Source organism: Meles meles, chromosome 15 (genome assembly GCF_922984935.1).
Source record: "Meles meles chromosome 15, mMelMel3.1 paternal haplotype, whole genome shotgun sequence".
NCBI lineage: Eukaryota > Metazoa > Chordata > Mammalia > Carnivora > Mustelidae > Meles > Meles meles.
Genome location: NC_060080.1, coordinates 50,917,353 through 50,935,260, shown reverse-complemented (window position 1 = coordinate 50,935,260; position 17,908 = coordinate 50,917,353). Strand labels below are relative to the sequence as shown.

Below are 17,908 nucleotides of genomic sequence, written 5' to 3'. Positions count from 1 at the left end.
TAATGTATGTCAAGTATACTAAAATAAAATGTTTAAGAAAAAACTGTAGATGTTTGCAGAGTAAACACCTTTGCCCTTCTGCTATGTATTACCTTAACATCACTTTTATGAAAAGGTGTTCTATGTATAATAGTCAACTAATAATTAGGTTACTGCTGTGTTTTAAGAGTAGATCACTTCTTAAGGGGTTTTAAAGAGCACAGTAAATGACTAGTGAAAGAATTAGTGAAAGTTAAGTGAGTATTAAATTATGATAGGTGATAAGCATTTTAAATAGTGAAGTTTGAATTTTTTATTTAATCTTTTTTTTGGCAGTATGAAAATATTCCCTATTTTTTGGTAGTATTGTTTTAGAAGAAGGTTGAAAAAAAAGTCAGGGTCATAGGATGGGAGTTCATATTCTGTTTATACAAAATTTGCCTGGTTCAGTCACTAACCACTTTAAGGGAATTTGAGATTAGAACTTTGGGTTTTTTTCAACACACTTTTCAAATAATCTTAATTTCAGTGACATCAATTTTGTGTTTTTCATGTTAGTATTTTAAAAAATGTTTTAAATGTGTTATTTATTTATTTTTAACTGTATATTTTTCAGGGGAATTCCTGGTAAGTCTGAAGATACTGAATGGTTTTCTCGACCATCGGAAGTTAGTGAAGCTTTATTCCAGGCAGCCTCAGAAGTAGCTTCAGACTTAGTTAACAGTTGCATTAGTGTATCTCAGCACTCTCTTATAGCTAGTACAACTGTTGAATGTCAGCGCTCTTTTTTACCTTTTGAACAAGGCATTAAAGAAGAGACCACTTCGTCTGATACAGTTGATGAACTGAAAACCCCCAATGACTTCAATAGTTATGATGCTCTTTGTTCCTGTATGGCATGGAACACACAAGAAGTTCAGGAGCCAGAAGTCAGTTTAGCTGATAAAAGTCAAGTTTCTGTTTCAACCTCTTCTTATACAAGTGATGAATACATGACTCCTGAAGGAAGTGACAGTTTTGATGCTTCTTGTTCGTATGTGCAGTATTGGAAACAGAAAGCTTTACAGCAGTCAGAAAATGATCTAACCAGTAAGGATCATGATTCTTATTCAGATTCGTCTGACACAATTGATAAAAATAAAATTCCTAAGAAAAGTGACAGTTTTCATGCTCCTTTTTCATGTACGCCATGGAGCACACAGAAAGTCTCACACCATCCAGAAACATATGTGATCAGTAAGAACTGTGTTTCTTTTCCCCATGAAGTTGCTGCTCATTTTAATAACAGAATGTCACATTCTTTCTTGCATTGTCTGTTGGAAAGAAGAGGAAAGGGCATTCCCTTGACAGCTCACAATCATTATTTTGGGAGTGTTTATTTAAGGGCTCCAGCTGAGAATGAGGTGAAAGAAATGATGGGGTATGGAAGAAATGAAGAAGGTCTGGAGAAAGAACTATCTCAAGGTTTTAAACAAAAGGAGAGTAGAAGTACTTCAGTATTTCCCGAGATGCATCCCAGATCTTCAGAAATACAATTATTTGAGAATGTTGTAGTTCCTGATAATTCTGTAAAAGTTTCGGAAATACATACACACTCTAGGCAACGTGGTACCTGTAAGATGGAGGTTTCTGGTGGTCCTCTTAAGAAGATTAAATCCAACTTAGATGAGACATCAGAACAACCGTATTTACAAGAGGAAAGATACCAAAGGGCAGCTTCTGCTTTTGGTGGAAATAGTGCTGATGCTTCTGAAAATGTAGCCTTTGAGGTAGTTATTGCCTCTATTGAGCCTTCCAAGAAAGACAGTACAGTAAATGAAATCCAAACTGACATTAGTAAGTCTTTAATAAATGACAGCCAAGAACGTGAACCAAAAAATTCACATCTTTCTCTATTAAATTATAATGGTGAAAACTCTTTGTTTGATGAGCTTAGTCATCCGCTTTATCAATCTGCTCCTGTGGTGTTTGAATTAGGGGGTTCAAAACCATTGTTGCATAAAAAAGATAATAGTGATAGCTCCCTGTATTGGCATCTCGATTTAAAATCCCTCCCCAGTGCTCCTCAGGAAATGTTCATTAAGCCACTTTCTCTTATTCCAGAGCTTAAGTCATCTGCTTCTTTAAGTGAAAAATCTCACAGCCAGGCTGCTGGTCTTGGCAAAGCACAGTCAGCTTTATTTCAGTGCGATCTAGACAATGAACCATTTCTTCCCATTGGGAAGATAAAGTCTGGTCCTGGTCTTGACCTTGCAGAGAAGGCAGGATCTTCAAACATTTTTTATCCAATGAAAGTATCAACTTCAGATCCTTTGGTTTTACAAGATTTAAGAAGATTTGAAGAAACTGAGGATTCCTCAAACTATATTTTGGTTACGAATGTAAACTCTAGTAATATCATTGAAGGTCCTTCTGCAAGTGTAGGAGGTGGCTTTTCAGCAAACTTGGTGACACCTGATGCTAAGTCACAAGGTGCTTTGCCAATGACCAGTAATGCATCATTAATTCCAGTCGTCCAAGAGTCATTGCTGAAAGCTGATGTAGGTCAAGATAAAATTCCTCAGCCTATGGGAGCCAAATCCTATTTTACTATACATACAGTTATGCAAAACGACTCCTATTTTGTAGAGGGCCTGCAGGGGAAGGCTGAATCTGACACCTCTACTCTGGGTGATGATACTGAATGCTGTGACCTAGATGAAAATGCTATTGTGGGCAGTACAAGAGCTGCTGATCTACAAAGAGAGGTGAGACACAATAAAATGATAGTTGGGGGGAAATGTTGTCTTTTCTAGTACTATTTTAGGAAATGGTATTGTTACTTGTTTTTGTTTTTCTTTTAATTTTCTGAGCAGGTGTGTGAACAAGGTGACTTGACTGTTGAGTGCATTGAGCTAGCAGGTTTTAAAAATGAGCTTGATGATCTGGAGCTTTGTGACAGCTCCCTGCACAGGCAGTCTGCCTTAGAACTGCCATCAAAGGAAGAGAGTGATTTTGAAGACCCTGTAAGTTACTCTGTTTGACATTTCTTATGGGGTAGGGATAGAATATTTTAGTTGAAAAATCAGGTTGAAAGTAAAGGGCCCATTTATATCCTTTAATACCAACATGTGACTTACAGTCTGGTCTTCATCTGATACCCAAGAATATGCTCCATTAATTTGTTAGAGGTTGGCATAAAAGAAATATTTGTGTTTCATAGACCATAAGAGTTAGTGAATTTTGTGGTGTTTGGGAAAAGGCCTTCCTTTGGAGCTCCCAGGCCTTTTATATTGAGACGTGCTGACTCTTCCCAGTTGTGGCAGCAAGAACCTTTAGACAGTGTTCAGATTAGACTCACTGGTAGAGATAGTCAGTTGTACATTTTTTCACTCTGCCCTTCAACTTATAAGCATTGGAATAGACCCTGGAATATTTAAATATTTCTGTTGAGAAGCTCCTGAAAGGTTTGACTTCAGAGGAATTTTGAAAATTATAAGAACCAGTGTTTTCCCAGAAAGGATACTGAGGTGCTTAATATCCACACTAGTTAGTGTCCCCAAAGGAAACTAACTGCCTCCTTCCCAAATGAGTGACATACTGAAGCGTATACACATTCCCTCCCTCTCTCTATTTATATCATTATCATTGTGTATGTGTACTAGAAAATAACTTTGAGGTGTTAAAAAGTTCTCTGTCAACCTTTCTTTTATACAAAACTTCATTTGCCTGGATGCTTGCCTCTCTTGGTTTTAATGCTCCTTTGGTCCCATTGCCTATCCTCTTTTGTCTGATACTGTCAGCTTCTTTATAATATATCCTTATATTTGTTAGTCATTAAAGATAGCTATACAATAAATGTGTACTTAATGTTACTTTCCCTTTCCTGTTTTTCCATGTATAAGATTAGTATGTCATTGGAAAGCTGCTAGTTTGGGTTGCAATCATTTTTAGACCTTTAGGTTCAGGCTGTTGATTAGAGAAAATGAACAAAGATATTGAGATAAACTTTTCCTTTCATTTATAATTATTGAGTCTATAAAAAATTGAAATACAGAGAACTGTGAGGTTAATTTTATTTCCTTTAATATTCTAAAGTAGACATTGTTTGGGCACCTGGGTGGCTCAGTCAGTTAAGCATCTTCCTTCAGCGCAGGTCATGATCCCAGGGTTCTGGGATCAAGCCCCACATTGGGCTCCCTGCCCATATGGGAGCTTTGGTCTTCTTTTTCTGCTCTCCCTGCTTGTGCGCTCTCTCTGTGAAATAAATAAAATAAAGTAGACATTGTTTAATTCTAATTTTTAATCTCTTAATGGGGATGAAAATGATAGCTAACACTGTGTGCTCAAATACTATGCTAAGCGATTTATTTATATACATCAATTCATTTAGTCCTTTGGTCAGTCCTGTCATGTAGGATTATTGGGGATTGTTATCATCCTCATTTTACAATAGATATTTAGAGGGTTAAGGAACTTGCTCATTATTATTGAGCAAGTTGAGGACTAGTATTTGAAACTAACCTTACCTTTTTTTTTTCTTAAGATTTTGTTTATTTATTTTTGAGAGAGAGATAGCAAGAGAGTGAGCATGAGCCGAGGGGAGAAGGAGAAGCAGGGTTCCCGCTGAGCTGGGAACCTAACATGGGGCTCAATTCCAGGACCCTGGGACCATGACCTGACCCAAAGGCAGACACTTAACTGACTGAGCCTCCCACGCATCCTGAAACTAACATTATCTATATATTTAACGACTATATATATATATATATATAATATATATATAATTATCTATATATTTAACGACTATATCATAAACTGCCTTCCTGTTTAACTATTATTCAGTGAAACCAAAGCCAAGATTTTGCATTATTTTGGCAAGAGTGAAGGTTTTGAAGGGGATTGGTCAAAGTGAATTTCACAAAGAATGAGAAACAAATATAATCAATATTAAACTTCTAATTTCTTTTGGTAGTACTACTTATGTAACTTACATCAACCATTTATACACATAATCTATATCTGAAGAAATGTAGATATGAGTGCCCGGGTGGCTCAGTCGGTTAAGCGTCTGCCTTTGGCTCAGGTCATGATCCTAGTGTCCTGGAATTGAGTCTCCCATCAGGCTCCCTGCTCACTCGTTGTTCTTTAGCCCTCCCCACTGGTTGTGATCTGCCTCTCTCTCTCATGCTCTCTCTTTCTCAAATAAATGAATAAAATCTTCTTTAAAAACCCACATTTTTTTTTTTTTTAAGATTTATTTTGACAGAGAAAGAGATCACAGGTAGGCAGAGAGGTGGGCAGAGAGGGGGAAGCAAACTCCCCACTGAGCAGGGAGCCCAATGTGGGGCTGGATCCCAGGACCTTGAGATCATGACCCAAGCCTAAGGCAGACGCTTAACGACTGAGCCACCCAGGTGCCCCCAAAAAACCACAATTTAAAAGAAATGTAGATAGATATTCAGTTAATAGTGATATGCTAAGATTAATTCTGACCACTATTCCAGATTTTATTTGCCCCCAGCTGTAGCCTTAAGTATATTTTTTCACTTGGGGCACCTGGGTGGCTCAGTGGGTTAAAGCCTCTGCTTTCGGCTCAGGTCATGATCCAAGGGGCCTGGGAATGAGCCCTGCATGGGGCTCTCTGCTCAGCAGGAGGCCTGCTTCTCTTCCTTTCTCTCTCTGCCTGCCTCTCTGCCTACTTGTGATCTCTGTCTGTCAAATAAATAAATAAAATCTTTAAAAAAAAAAGGTATATTTCTTCACTTTAGGGAGCATGTTCCCTGTATTCTCTTTCACTCTTAGCTCCATTCTGTAGTCCGGAGGTTATAATGTCAATTATCAGGGAAATAAGGACTCAGATATGGTAGTAATTTCCTGCATGGCTCAGCTTGCTCTCAGAGGGCTTGCCTGCTTCTTGGTTCCTTTCTTATTCTCATCTGTGTCTCAGAAGAGTCATTCACATTTCATAGTAGCCATCATTTCTTTAAACGATTGTTCGGCCATCCACTTGTATATGATGTAGCTTGGGGCTGTGAAAAGAGTGTGGAGATGTGGAGCCAAACCTTGTTCAGTTATTTGTTAGCCTCATGCCTTGGGCACATGACTTTGGAGGATCATTCTGCTCATCTACATGAAGAAATAGGAATAGTAACAATCAGCCTCATGCATTGTTATATCGAATGAGGTAAGGTATATAGCACTGCCTGCCTGTTAGTTCCTTCACTTCACTGAAACCAGGTGACTAGACCCTCACCAGTGATTTCCTCCTGCCTATCATTGTTCTTCCTTCTGTCTTCTCCTTATTCCTGGTAGCAGCACATTACTAATATTCTTTTAGCTTCTGTCATAAAATACTGTTTTTAGGAAAGAAAATACTGTTTTAGTATTCCCTGTTTTGGCCATGTAACTAAATATTATTTAAAGTTTACTTTTAGAGTTCTTTTTGTTTTGTTGGTTCTGCGTCTTCCACCAAGTACTTTCCTCTCATGGTTTAAATGCTTTTCTCTGTGTGATGGCAGTTACTTCCATTTTTAGATCCTAATATTTCTAAGGTAGACCTGAATGATTTCTTGCATGAAATTTTTTTGTGAACATTCCCGTCACCTCAAACGCAACTTGCCTGTACCAAAAGAACTCAGACATTTTTATGGAATCGGACTGACTTGTAGATTTTCTTTGTTCTTACAGAGAAGTTAACATGTCTTGGTTTCTTCATCATCTTTGATTGATTCTTTATTATTGATTAAAGACTGGGAGATAAGCCAGTTTCATTTTTTTCCTCCTGATTTCTCCCATTTCCAGTTAGTAATGAAGGTCTGCTGATCTCTTAAATAAATTCTTCTCATCTTTTTCATTCTACATCTTCTTTTTTTTTTTTCTTAAGATTTTATTTATTTGAGAGAGACAGAGAGAGAGCATGAGCAGGAGGGAAGGGAAGAGGGAGAAGGAGAAGCAGGCTCCCCGTTGAGCAGGGACTCCAATGCAGGGTTCAGTCCCAGGACCCCAGGATCATGACCTGAGCCAAAGGCAGAGGCTTAACCGACTGAGCCACCCAGGTGCTCTACATTTTCTTTCGCATTAACTACTCTAGTATCCATATATTTCAAAGCTTTGATAATAATGTTTTATTTATTTACTAAATTTTAATTCAATATAGTTAACATACAGTGTTATATTAGTTTCAAGTGTACAATATTCTATACATTAACAGTTCTATACATTACTCAGTGCTTATTGTGTTAAGTATACTCTTAATTCCCTTCACTTATTGCACCTGTCTCCTCCTCTCCCCCCAACCATCAGTTTGTTCTCTATAGTTGAGTCTGTTTTGTTTTTGTCTTTATTTTCTTTGTTCATTTGTTTTGTTTCTTAATTTCCACATAAATGAAATCACATGGTGTTTGTCTTTCTCTGACTGACTTAATTCACATAGCAGTATACATTCTAGATTTGTCTCTCTTGTTGCAAATGGCCAGATTTCATTTTTTTTTATGACCGAATAATATTAATGAAATCGTATTGAAGTCAAGATTAGAACAGAAATTTTTTTTTTCTAACTATATTTGAAAGCTCTAGAGAAAAACTATTAAATACACATATGTGCCTGGGACACACACACGAAGTCTCAGTCATATATATGATACATGTGTTAATGAACTGTACTTCAAAAAAGTCTCCTTTAGGGGTGAGATAATTGAAAACTTAGAACTTTGTACTTTGTTTAGAACAGAGTTTCTCTGTACTGTTGTCTTTTTGGGTGTGATATTTCTTTGTTGTGGGGGGTCTGTGCATTTTAGGATGCTGAGCAACATCCCTGACTTCTACTCATTAGATGCCAATAGCTACACACACTGCCCCCAACACCCAAAGTCAGGACAGTGAAAAATGTCTCCAGACATTGCCAGATGTTTCTTGGTCAGGGAGAGATGGGTGGGGGCAAAATCTCCCACAACTGAGAACCACTGGTGTAGAGAAAACTAGACCAAGGCAGCCGAAGTAGACTATTTATTTTACGCCCTGCCAGCTTCTAAGATTGTTCATTACAGCACATGAAAAAACCTTGTCAAAAGAGGATCGAACAAAATTCATCTTTACATACATTTTTAGGCTCTCCTGAGACTGCATCAAGAAGAGGTAATAATATTTTTAGGAAAATAAAGAAACCTAGAAATGGTATATTGTTTTTATATGAGAGTATGATGATTGGGTGAGAAATTATATACGTTTATGTACTGACATCACCAGAGTTGGTTTCTAATTTCTTTTCTAGTAAGGACTTGCTGGGATCTGATGAAACTTTGAGAACTTCTTTTTCAGCATTTAACCTTTACTTCACTGTCAGTTTGTATTTCCCACTATTCTTGTTTAAAGAAATTTGAGGACTTAGGCTTTTTGGTGATTGATCATAGATCCAGTTTTATAGTTTTTTTCCCTAAACATTTGTGGATTTCTTGAAAATATTCCTGTTCTCTCTTTCCTTCTTTTCTCTTTCCTTTTTACAACATAACCCCTCCTTAAAAAAAAAAAAATCCTTGAGCTTGTCAGGAGTAATACCAAAGTTCACATTCTTCAGTCATCATACCATTATATGGAACAAACCAAATAGGCTTCCTATCTGTAATTTTCTATATAGGCAGACTTCCAGACCCTCAAGAGTAATTTGTAGAGCCTTCTTAGAATTGACCAAACAAGATATGACCTGCAAATGAATTTAGGAGGGTTGAGAATATGAGCTTAAGGAACTGATTAAACTGTTAAGTATTCATTTTCATAAAAATTAGGTTTGTTTTAATCAGGTGAAGCCTACTATTAACCCTATTTTCTTCATTTTTTCTCTCTTTTTATAGGTAGGTTGTTCTAATACAGACACTAATCAGACTTTTTCATCCACATTGCCTCCATTTACTCCTGATGAGCCAACCATAGAGTTGGAGTATCACTCTTCAGATCTCAGGATGTTGAGGATATCTCCTGACACTGTGCAAAAGTCCCTCAAACATATAGCAGGTATGTAGAAAAGAAGATATTAGATGTTCGTGTGACTAGCTTGTTAAAAATACATTGCTGTGGCTAACTAATTTTTTATTTTTGAATGCTTTCAATCATGTTAACTTTGGATTAGGTGTATTTATAAATCCCTGGATCTTTTAGTAGGTGAATCATTTGATTTTTTCATTGCCTTCTCTGTGGCAGTGTTTAGAACTGAGTTACGTGGTGGAGTCTATTAGAGTCAGTTTATTATTTCTGCATTCCATTCTGTGACTTGAAGGGAAGAAAGAAATTAATGGAGCACAAGAGGAAAAGAGTGGATCCAAATAAATTTGTAGAGAGGAAACAAAGATCAGTTCTGAGGTAGAAAGCAAGATTATCTGCTGAGGGGAGGTAGTGATAAAGGAGGGTTAGGGGGTTTGAGGAGAGTAGATTGGTGCAGGCTCAGAATTTATGTTAAAATGAATAGGAATTGCAGCTGACCAAGAACAAGCAAAAGAACTGGCAGGTAGTTCTGAGAAGTCAGCTGAGGTTGGAGATGATTCTGTAATGTTGTCAGCCTTACTAGAATCTCTGGTTTTTCTCTTCTAAAACTCAAGACTGCAGAAATTGAGTTATAGGTTGATCCTCAGTTTTGCTGAGGGATTTGTTGAGTGGGTGGATGTGGTGGATAAAAAACAGTGGAAGGGAATCAGTAAATATTAAATGTTTAGATCTGTGGATCTACGTTGTCTTTCCTTTGATAGAATGCCATTTTATATTAAATGCTTTGATCTATAAATATGGGACATCTTTCCATTATTTAGGTTTTCTTTATTTCTTTCAACAATATTTTGTAGTTTTCAGTGTATGAGCCTTGCAGTCCTTTGTTAACTTAATTCTAAGTATTTTAATCTTTTTGTTGAAAAAGAAACTGTTTTCTTAATTTCATTTTTGGAGTATTCATAGTGTATGGAAATACAGTTGAATTTTGTTAATTATATAGCTGCAATCTTGCTGAGCTATTTGTTATTATCTCTAATATATTTTTGTAGATTTCTTATAATCTTTATATACATGACCATGTCATCTTCAAATATAGTCTTCTTCCTTTCCAACATGGATGCCTTTTATATGTTTCAGATTCCCAACTGCCCCCAACTAGAACCTTCAATGCAGTGTTGCATAAAAGTGGCAAGAACAGACATCCTTGTCTTTTCCTGATCTTTGTAGAAAGATATGAAGTCTTTTATCATTAAGTATGATGTTAGCTGTGGGATTTTTATAGACTATATTTATCAGATTGAGGAAGTTCCCCTTTATTTGCATTTTTAAGAGCATATTTATCATGTTACCATATAAGGGTGTTAGATTTTTGTCAAATTTTTTTTTCTGCCTCTTTTATGATGATCACATGGTTTTTGTCTTAAAGTCTCATAATATAATACATTGTTATTTTCATGTAACTGACCTTACAGTCTTGGTTATATATGCCATTTTGTTATGGCATATAATTCTTTTTGTATGTTGTTGGATTTTTTGGGCAAGTAATTTTTTGAGGACTTTTGTGTTTATATTCACAGTGGGTATTGGTGTGTACATTTGTTGTGATTTTTGTTATTATTGGCTTTGGCGCAAGAATAATACTAATGTTACAAGTTGAGGTGAGAAGCATTATCTCTTCTAGTTTCGCTAATGTCACAAGTTGGAATGAGAAGCGCTGTCTCTTCTAGTTTTGCTAATGTCACAAGTTGGGATGAGATATGTTGTCTTCTAGTTTTTGAAAGAGTTTGTAAAATACTAGTTTTTATTGGGTGAAGGCTGCCTGCCTCTTTGTAGAAGTTTTAAAATTACTACTTCCATCTCTCTGTTTGCTATAAGTATTTATATTTTATATTTTTCATGAATCAGTTTTCATAATTTGTGTCCTTTGTGGAATTTGTCCATTTCACCTAGGTTATCTAATTTGTTGGCATATAACTGTTCATGGTATTTGCATATAATCCTTTTTATTTTGGAAGATTGGTAGTAATACCCCTTCTTTCATTCATGATTTTGATATTTTGAATTTTCTCTTTCTTTTTTTAGTGAGTCTAGCCAAGTTTTTTCAATTATGTTCATCTTTTCAAAGAAATAAACTTTGGTTTCTCTACTTTCTCTGATCTCTTTTCTCTACTTTTAAATTTCTGTTTTATTCCCATTTTAGTCTTTATTTTTTCCTTCCTTTCACACTTCAGCTTTGGTTTGTGCCTTTTACTGTTTCTTGAGATGAAAGAATAGGTTATTGATATGAAACTTTTTTTTTTTTTTAAGATTTTTCATCTGTTTATTTGAGAGAGAGAGAAAGAGAGCACATGAGCTGTGGGGAGGGGCAAATGGAGAGAGAGAAGCTGACTCCCTGCTGAGCAGGGAGCCTGATGTGGTGCTTAATCCCAGAACCCTGAGACCATGACCTGAGCTGAAGGCAGACGCTTAGCCAGCCGAACACCCAGGCACTCCAAGACTTTATTTTTGATATAGGTGTTTACATTTATAAATTTCTAAGCACTACTTTAGTGGTATGCTTTGAGTTTTCGTTTCTTGTGTTTTTTGTTTTAATTCATCTAAAATATTTTTTAAGTTTCCATTGCAATTTGTTTTCATTGACCCCATGGTTATTTGGGTATGTCTTGTTTAATTTCCACATACTTTTGACTTTCCTTTTGTTATTAATATCTCATTTGATTCCATTTTTGTTGGAGAACACCTGATTTGTATGCTTTTAGTTCATTTACATTTTACTGAGGCTTGCTCTTATGTCCTAGTGCGTAGTTTATTCTGTAGAATGTATGGTTTACGCTTGAGAAGAATGTGTATTCTGCTGTTGTTAGGTAGTGTGTTCTATACGTGTCTCTTAGTTCTAGTGGGCATATAGTGTTCAAGTCTTCTGTATCCTTGTTGATCTTCTGCCTAGTTTTCTCTATTTTTGAAAGTAAGCTATTGAAATCTTCAACTATAATTGTTTAATTTTCTGTTTTATCATTTTTTTCTGTCTTATTTGCTTCATATCTTTTGAGACTACGATATTAAGTGCATTTATGTTTATAATTGTTATATATTCCTGATGAATTGACCTTTTTGTTGTTACAAATGGTTACCCTTTAATTCTAGTAACATTTTTTGTTTTAAGGTCTGTTTTCTCTTACATCAATATAGTCACTTCAGTTCTTACTCTTGCTGCTTGTATGGCATATGTTTTTCATCCCTTTACTTTCAACCTATTTGTTATTTTTTTTAATCAAAAGTGTATCTCTTGGGGCGCCTGGGTGGCTCAGTGGATTAAGCCTCTGCCTTCAGGACAGGTCATGATCCCAGGGTCCTGGGATGAATTGGACTCTCTGCTCAGCAGGGGGCCTGCTTCCCCCCCCCACCCCGCCTGCCTCCCTGCCTACTTGTGATCTCTCTCTCTCTGTCAAATAAATAAAATCTTAAAAAAAATAAAGTTATATCCTAGTCATTGCTCTAGGGCTTACAGAATTTATCTTATTAGAATACATACCTGATTTATACTAACTTAATTGGTTATTAATTTTTAATAATTATTTAATTATTAATTTAATTAATAATTATTTAATTATTAAGTTAGTAATTATACTAACTTAATTATAGTGTGATACAGAAACAGTACTCCTATATAGTTCTATTCTCTTTTGTGTGTGCTATTACTGGTATATGTACTCTACCTATATGTGTTACAAACATGCAAGAATACATTATTATTGTTACATTATTAAACTTATTTTTTTATAATTTTTTGTATTTTTACGAAGCTGAGAGAAGTAAGGAGAGCAAGTATTTAGAGTTTATTATATCAATGTTCTGATTTACCATTTTTTATTCTCTTTATTTGTTCCTGTGGATTTGTTACCATCCAGTCTTTTCCTTACTCCACTCCAGCTTTGCTCCCATTTGCCTCATTTTGATGTTCATTGTCAAATATGTTACATTTCTCTATGTGATAGCTCTACTAATATAGTTAAATACATGTTTTTTTGTGTAAAATTGCTTTTAAAAATGAAATATGTAAATATGCTGTCTTTTTGTAATTACCTACATAATTATCTTTACTAGCACTGTTTGTTTTGTTTTGTAAATTCAGATTACTCTCTGGTGTCACTTGCATTCAATCTGAAGAATTCGTTTAGTATTTCTTGTATGATGGTTCTGCTACCAACAGATTCTCTCAGTTTTCATATACCTGGAATGTTTTTATTTCATCCTTTTGGAAGTTTTGTTGAATTTATAATGTTTGGTTGATAATATATTTTTTTAAAGATTTGATTTATTTATTTGACAGAGAGATCACAAGTAGACAGACAGGCACAGAGAGAGAGAGGGGTAGGCAAGCTCCCTGCTGAGCAGAGAGCCTGATGCGGGTCTCAATCCCAGGACCCTGAGATCATGACCTGGAGCTGAAGGCAGAGGCTTAACCCACTGAGCCACCCAGGCACCCCTGATAATCTTTTTTGTTTTAGCACTCTGAATATATCTTTCCATGGTCTTCTGGCCTTTATTGTTTCTGATGAGAAATCAACTATTGATCTTATTAACATTCCCTTGTATTGATTTGTTTTCTCCTGCTGCCTTCAAGATACTCAGTCTTTCAACATTTTAACTATGATGTTGTGTGGATCTCTGTGTTTATCCTACACTGAGTTTATTGAACTTCTCAGATGTGTAAATTATCTTTCCATTTATTTGAGTCTTTTTCCAATTCTTTCATCAATGTCTTATACAGATCTTTCACCCCCTTGTTAAATTTATTCTTAGGGTTTTTTTTTATAATGTAACTGTAAATGGGATCGTATTTTTGACTTTTCTAATAGTTCTTTATTAGTGTATAAAAACATAACTGATTTTTGTATGTTAATTTTGTATCTTGCAACTTTACCAAATTTATTATTTATGACAGTTTTTTGGGAGAGTCTTTAGGAGTTTCCATATGTAATACCATGTCATCTGTAAACAGAGACAGTTTTACTTCTTCCTTGCCTATTTGGATGCCTTTCTCCCCCCCCCCCCCCCCCCCTTTCTTGCCTGATTGCTCTGGCTAGGATTTCCAGTACTATGTTGAATAAAAGTGGTGAGGGTGGGAACACTTATCTTGTTCCTGATCTTAGAGGAAAAGCTTTCACCTTTTCACTGTTGAGGGTAATGTTAGCTGTGGGCTTTGTAATGTTGAAGTATGTTCCCTCAACACTCCCTTTATTGAGAGTTTTTATTGTGAATGGATGTTGAGTTTTGTCAGTTGCTTTTTCTACATCCACTGAACTGATCACATGATTGTTATCCTTCATTGTTAATACTGGTGTATCATATTGATTGATGTGCAGATATTGAGCTATCCTTGCATTCTTGGAATAAAGCCCACTTAATAATGTTATATGATTTTTTTAAAGTATTGTTGAATTCAGTCTGCTAATATTTTTTTGAGGATTTTTGTATCTCTGTTCATTAGGGGCATTGACTTATAATTTTACTTCTTTGTAATTTCCTTGTTTGGTTTTGATATTAGAGTAATGCTGGCTTTTTAAAGTGAGTTTGGAAGTGTTCCCTTTTATTTTTTGAAAGAATTTGAGATATTTTGGTGTAAATTATTTGAATATTCCGTAGAATATTCACCAGTGAAGCCATCTGGTTCTTGAGTTTGATTTGTTGGGACACTTTTGATTACTGATTCAATCTCCTTACTAGTAATTGGTCTATTCACATTTCCTATTTCTTCATGATTCAGTCCTGTAGGTTATATGTTTCTTCTAGATTGTAAAATTTGTTGATGTAAAATTATTTGTAGAAAGTCTTTTATGATCTTTTATATTTCTGTGATATCAGTTGTAATATTTCCTTTTCCATTTTTGTATTTTATTATTTGTGTCCTCTCTGAGTTTCTTTGGGTGGCAGTGGCAGTGATTTTAGCTAACGATTTGTCAGTTTATTTATCTTTTAAAAGAATCAGATCTTTGTTTCATTGATTTTTTTTTTTTTTTATTTTCTATTGTCTTTTTAGTTTCTCCTTCATTTATTTTTGCTCTGGTTTATATTTTCTTCCTTCTACTGGCTTTGGGCTTTGTTTGTTCTTTTTCTGGTTCTTTAAGATGTAAAGTTAGGTTGTTTATTTGAGATCCTCTTATTTCTTGATGTAGGCATTTATCATTATGGACTTCCCTCTTAGAACTGCTATAACTGTACCCCATAAGTTTTGGTATATTGTATTTCCCTTTTCATTTTTTCAGGTTTTTTCTTTAATTAAAATATAATGTATTATTAGCCCCGGGGTACAGGTCTATGAATTGCCAGGTTTACATACTTCACAGCACTCACCATAGCACATACCCTCCCCAATGTCCATAACCCCAAGGGTATTTTTTGATTTCTCTTTTGATTTCCTCTGTGAGCCATTTGTTGTTCACTTAATCTGTTTTGCTTTACTAATTTCTTGAGTCTTTTTTTCTCACAAAACTTTCCATAACTTCTATTCCTTTTCAAGTTACTGTGCAGATTACATTCATCCCTTCTCCTTTAGTTTTCCTGAAGAGTTAATACTTGATAATATACTTCCTTACCTTATAATTCACTCTTCAACCCATTTAATTCTATATTTAGTAACTTTTTTGAAGCTTATCATTGGGTTTAGAATGGCAGTAACTTAGTAATTTAGTGAGAAGAGTTCAGAATTTGGAGTTAGAATTAAAAGGTTAAAGTACCTATTTTTGTCTTTTACTGTAGAACTCTGGAGAAGTTGTATTTCTTTACCAATCAAAATGTATTCTGAGGACCAAAAGTATGGGACATCACTAGGGATTTTGTTAGAAATGCAAAATTTCAGATCCCACCCTAGACCTAATTTTTAAAAAATTTTTTTTATTTATTTGACAGATGGAGATCAGAAGTAGGCAGAGAGGCAGGCAGAGAGAGAGAGTGGAAGGGAAGCAGGCTCCCTGCTGAGCAGAGAGCCCAATGTGGGGCTCCATCCCAGGACCCTGGGATCATGACCTGAGCTGAAGGCAGAGGCTTTAACCCACTGAGCCACCCAGGTGCCCCCACCGTAAACCTATTGAATCAGAATCTGCAAGTTAGTAAGATCTCCATATTGAGAAGCAATCTTATATCTTCATCTTTGAAACTTAATTTCTTTATATGTAAAGTGCTGAAGGTCCCCTGCTTAGGATGCTTTGACGTAGGATTTTCATCTTTATCATGTGCATTTAGTAGAAACCATACTCCAATTTATGAATTTTGCTATTTTCTTAGGCTAGCCACATGTGGTATGATATTCTTTTGTGATGTTGGGTAGCAGCCGTGAGCCACAGCTCCCAGTCAGCCACATGATTATAATGGTAAAAACCTGATAAACTTACAACCATTCTGTACCCATACAGCCATTCTGTTTTTTTTTTGCTTTTAGTACAGTATTCAGTAACAAGGTACTTAACACTTTATTATCAAATAGGTTTTGTGTTAGGTAATTTTGCCCAAGTTTCGGCTAGTGTAAATGATCTGAGCATGTTTAAGTTAGGTGAGGCTAAGCTGTGATATTTGGTATGTGAGATTATTGTATGTATTTTTGACTTGCATGTTTTCATCTTATGATGGGCTTATTGGGATGCAACTCCATTGTAAGTTGAGGAGGAGCTATATAGATAATACTCGTATATATCAACCATTTTGCCATCATCTAACATCCTATATGTTTTATCAATTTATTTTTTGTCTGCTTCCTACTATTAGAATGTAAGCTTTGTAAGGCAGAATTAGAGTGTAAACTTTGTTTGTTTATTGTCCTATTTCTTATATCTAGAACTGTGACTGGCACATAGTAAACATTAATTATTTTTTGAATGAACAAATGGATGAATGTGTATCTTGTCAAATCTTATCATTTCTGTTGCAGTCATTTACTTCCCACTGACATTTAGATTTAGAAGTACTGGATTAGATAGTACAAATACAGAAATTTCTGTTGTTGCAGAAAGTTTTGTTTAGATAGTACTACTTACGCTTTTGCATTCTGTTCCCATTCATCTTGAATCTGTATTTCTGCAGTATAGGTCAATTCCAATTTATCAACTCCCCATGCCAGTTAGAGTTAAGTTCAGAATCTTTAGTGTAATCTTTAGACACTTTATAGTTTCATATAGTTAACAAATATATCTTTCTGAGGGTGCATTTACTAGAATAATCATTTAAAACCCACTGCTTGCATAGCGTCCATCTGGGACATATTGCATTGCCATTGTAAGACTTAAAGGATAGGGGAACCCATGGAAATAAGTTGAAGATCCTTTGCTATGCCACGGAATGAAGTATTTTGTCTCTGATTGAGGAGTCACATGTCTTTTAATGGCATACATGGCACAATAACAGGCTAACTTATTAGGTTATAACTAGGGTGAAATTAAAGTCCAGACTGGATAGCATTTTCCCATCACGTTAAAAGTCTTTAAAATCTGGGATGCCTGGGTGACTCAGTGGATTAAAGCCTCTGCCTTGGGCTCAGGTCATGATCCCAGGGTTCTGGGATTGAGCCCCTCATCGGGCTCTCTGCTCAGCAGGGAGCCTGCCCCCCCGCCCCGGCCTCTCTGCCTACTTGTGATCTCTTTGTCTGTCAAATATATAAATAAAATCTTTAAAAAAAATTTTTCAAAAATCCAAATTTTAATAAAGATCCACCTATCATATCAAATGGATATGCTGCTATTTTTAAACATTACTCTATTGCTGAATACTTAAATTATGTCTGCATTAGTTTGCTGTTGTAAATGGCTTTATAATTAATATCTTTGTAAATATTTGTCTCCTTTGATGACAGTTTTCTTAGGAACCCTTACTAGAAGTGTAAAGATCAAAGGAAGGAAAGCTTGCTTTCTTTCTTTTATGCATAAAAGAAATATTTCTTAATTAAAAAACATATACTATTAGTATTAATAAGTCTCTTTTTTTA

At 35.4% G+C, this 17,908-nt stretch overlaps 1 protein-coding gene across 2 annotated transcripts in view; it reads left to right on the top strand.

Annotated features, from left to right (window-relative positions):
• ALMS1 (ALMS1 centrosome and basal body associated protein) overlaps window positions 1-17,908 on the top strand; it is a 195,129-nt gene that overhangs the window by 29,045 nt on the left and 148,176 nt on the right. For both annotated transcript variants that reach the window (XM_045979270.1, XM_045979269.1), the window contains exons 5-8: window positions 596-606; window positions 2,608-2,726; window positions 2,835-2,984; window positions 8,808-8,967. In XM_045979270.1, coding sequence (XP_045835226.1) covers window positions 596-606; window positions 2,608-2,726; window positions 2,835-2,984; window positions 8,808-8,967 — 440 coding nt within the window. The remainder of the gene's footprint in view (window positions 1-595; window positions 607-2,607; window positions 2,727-2,834; window positions 2,985-8,807; window positions 8,968-17,908) is intronic.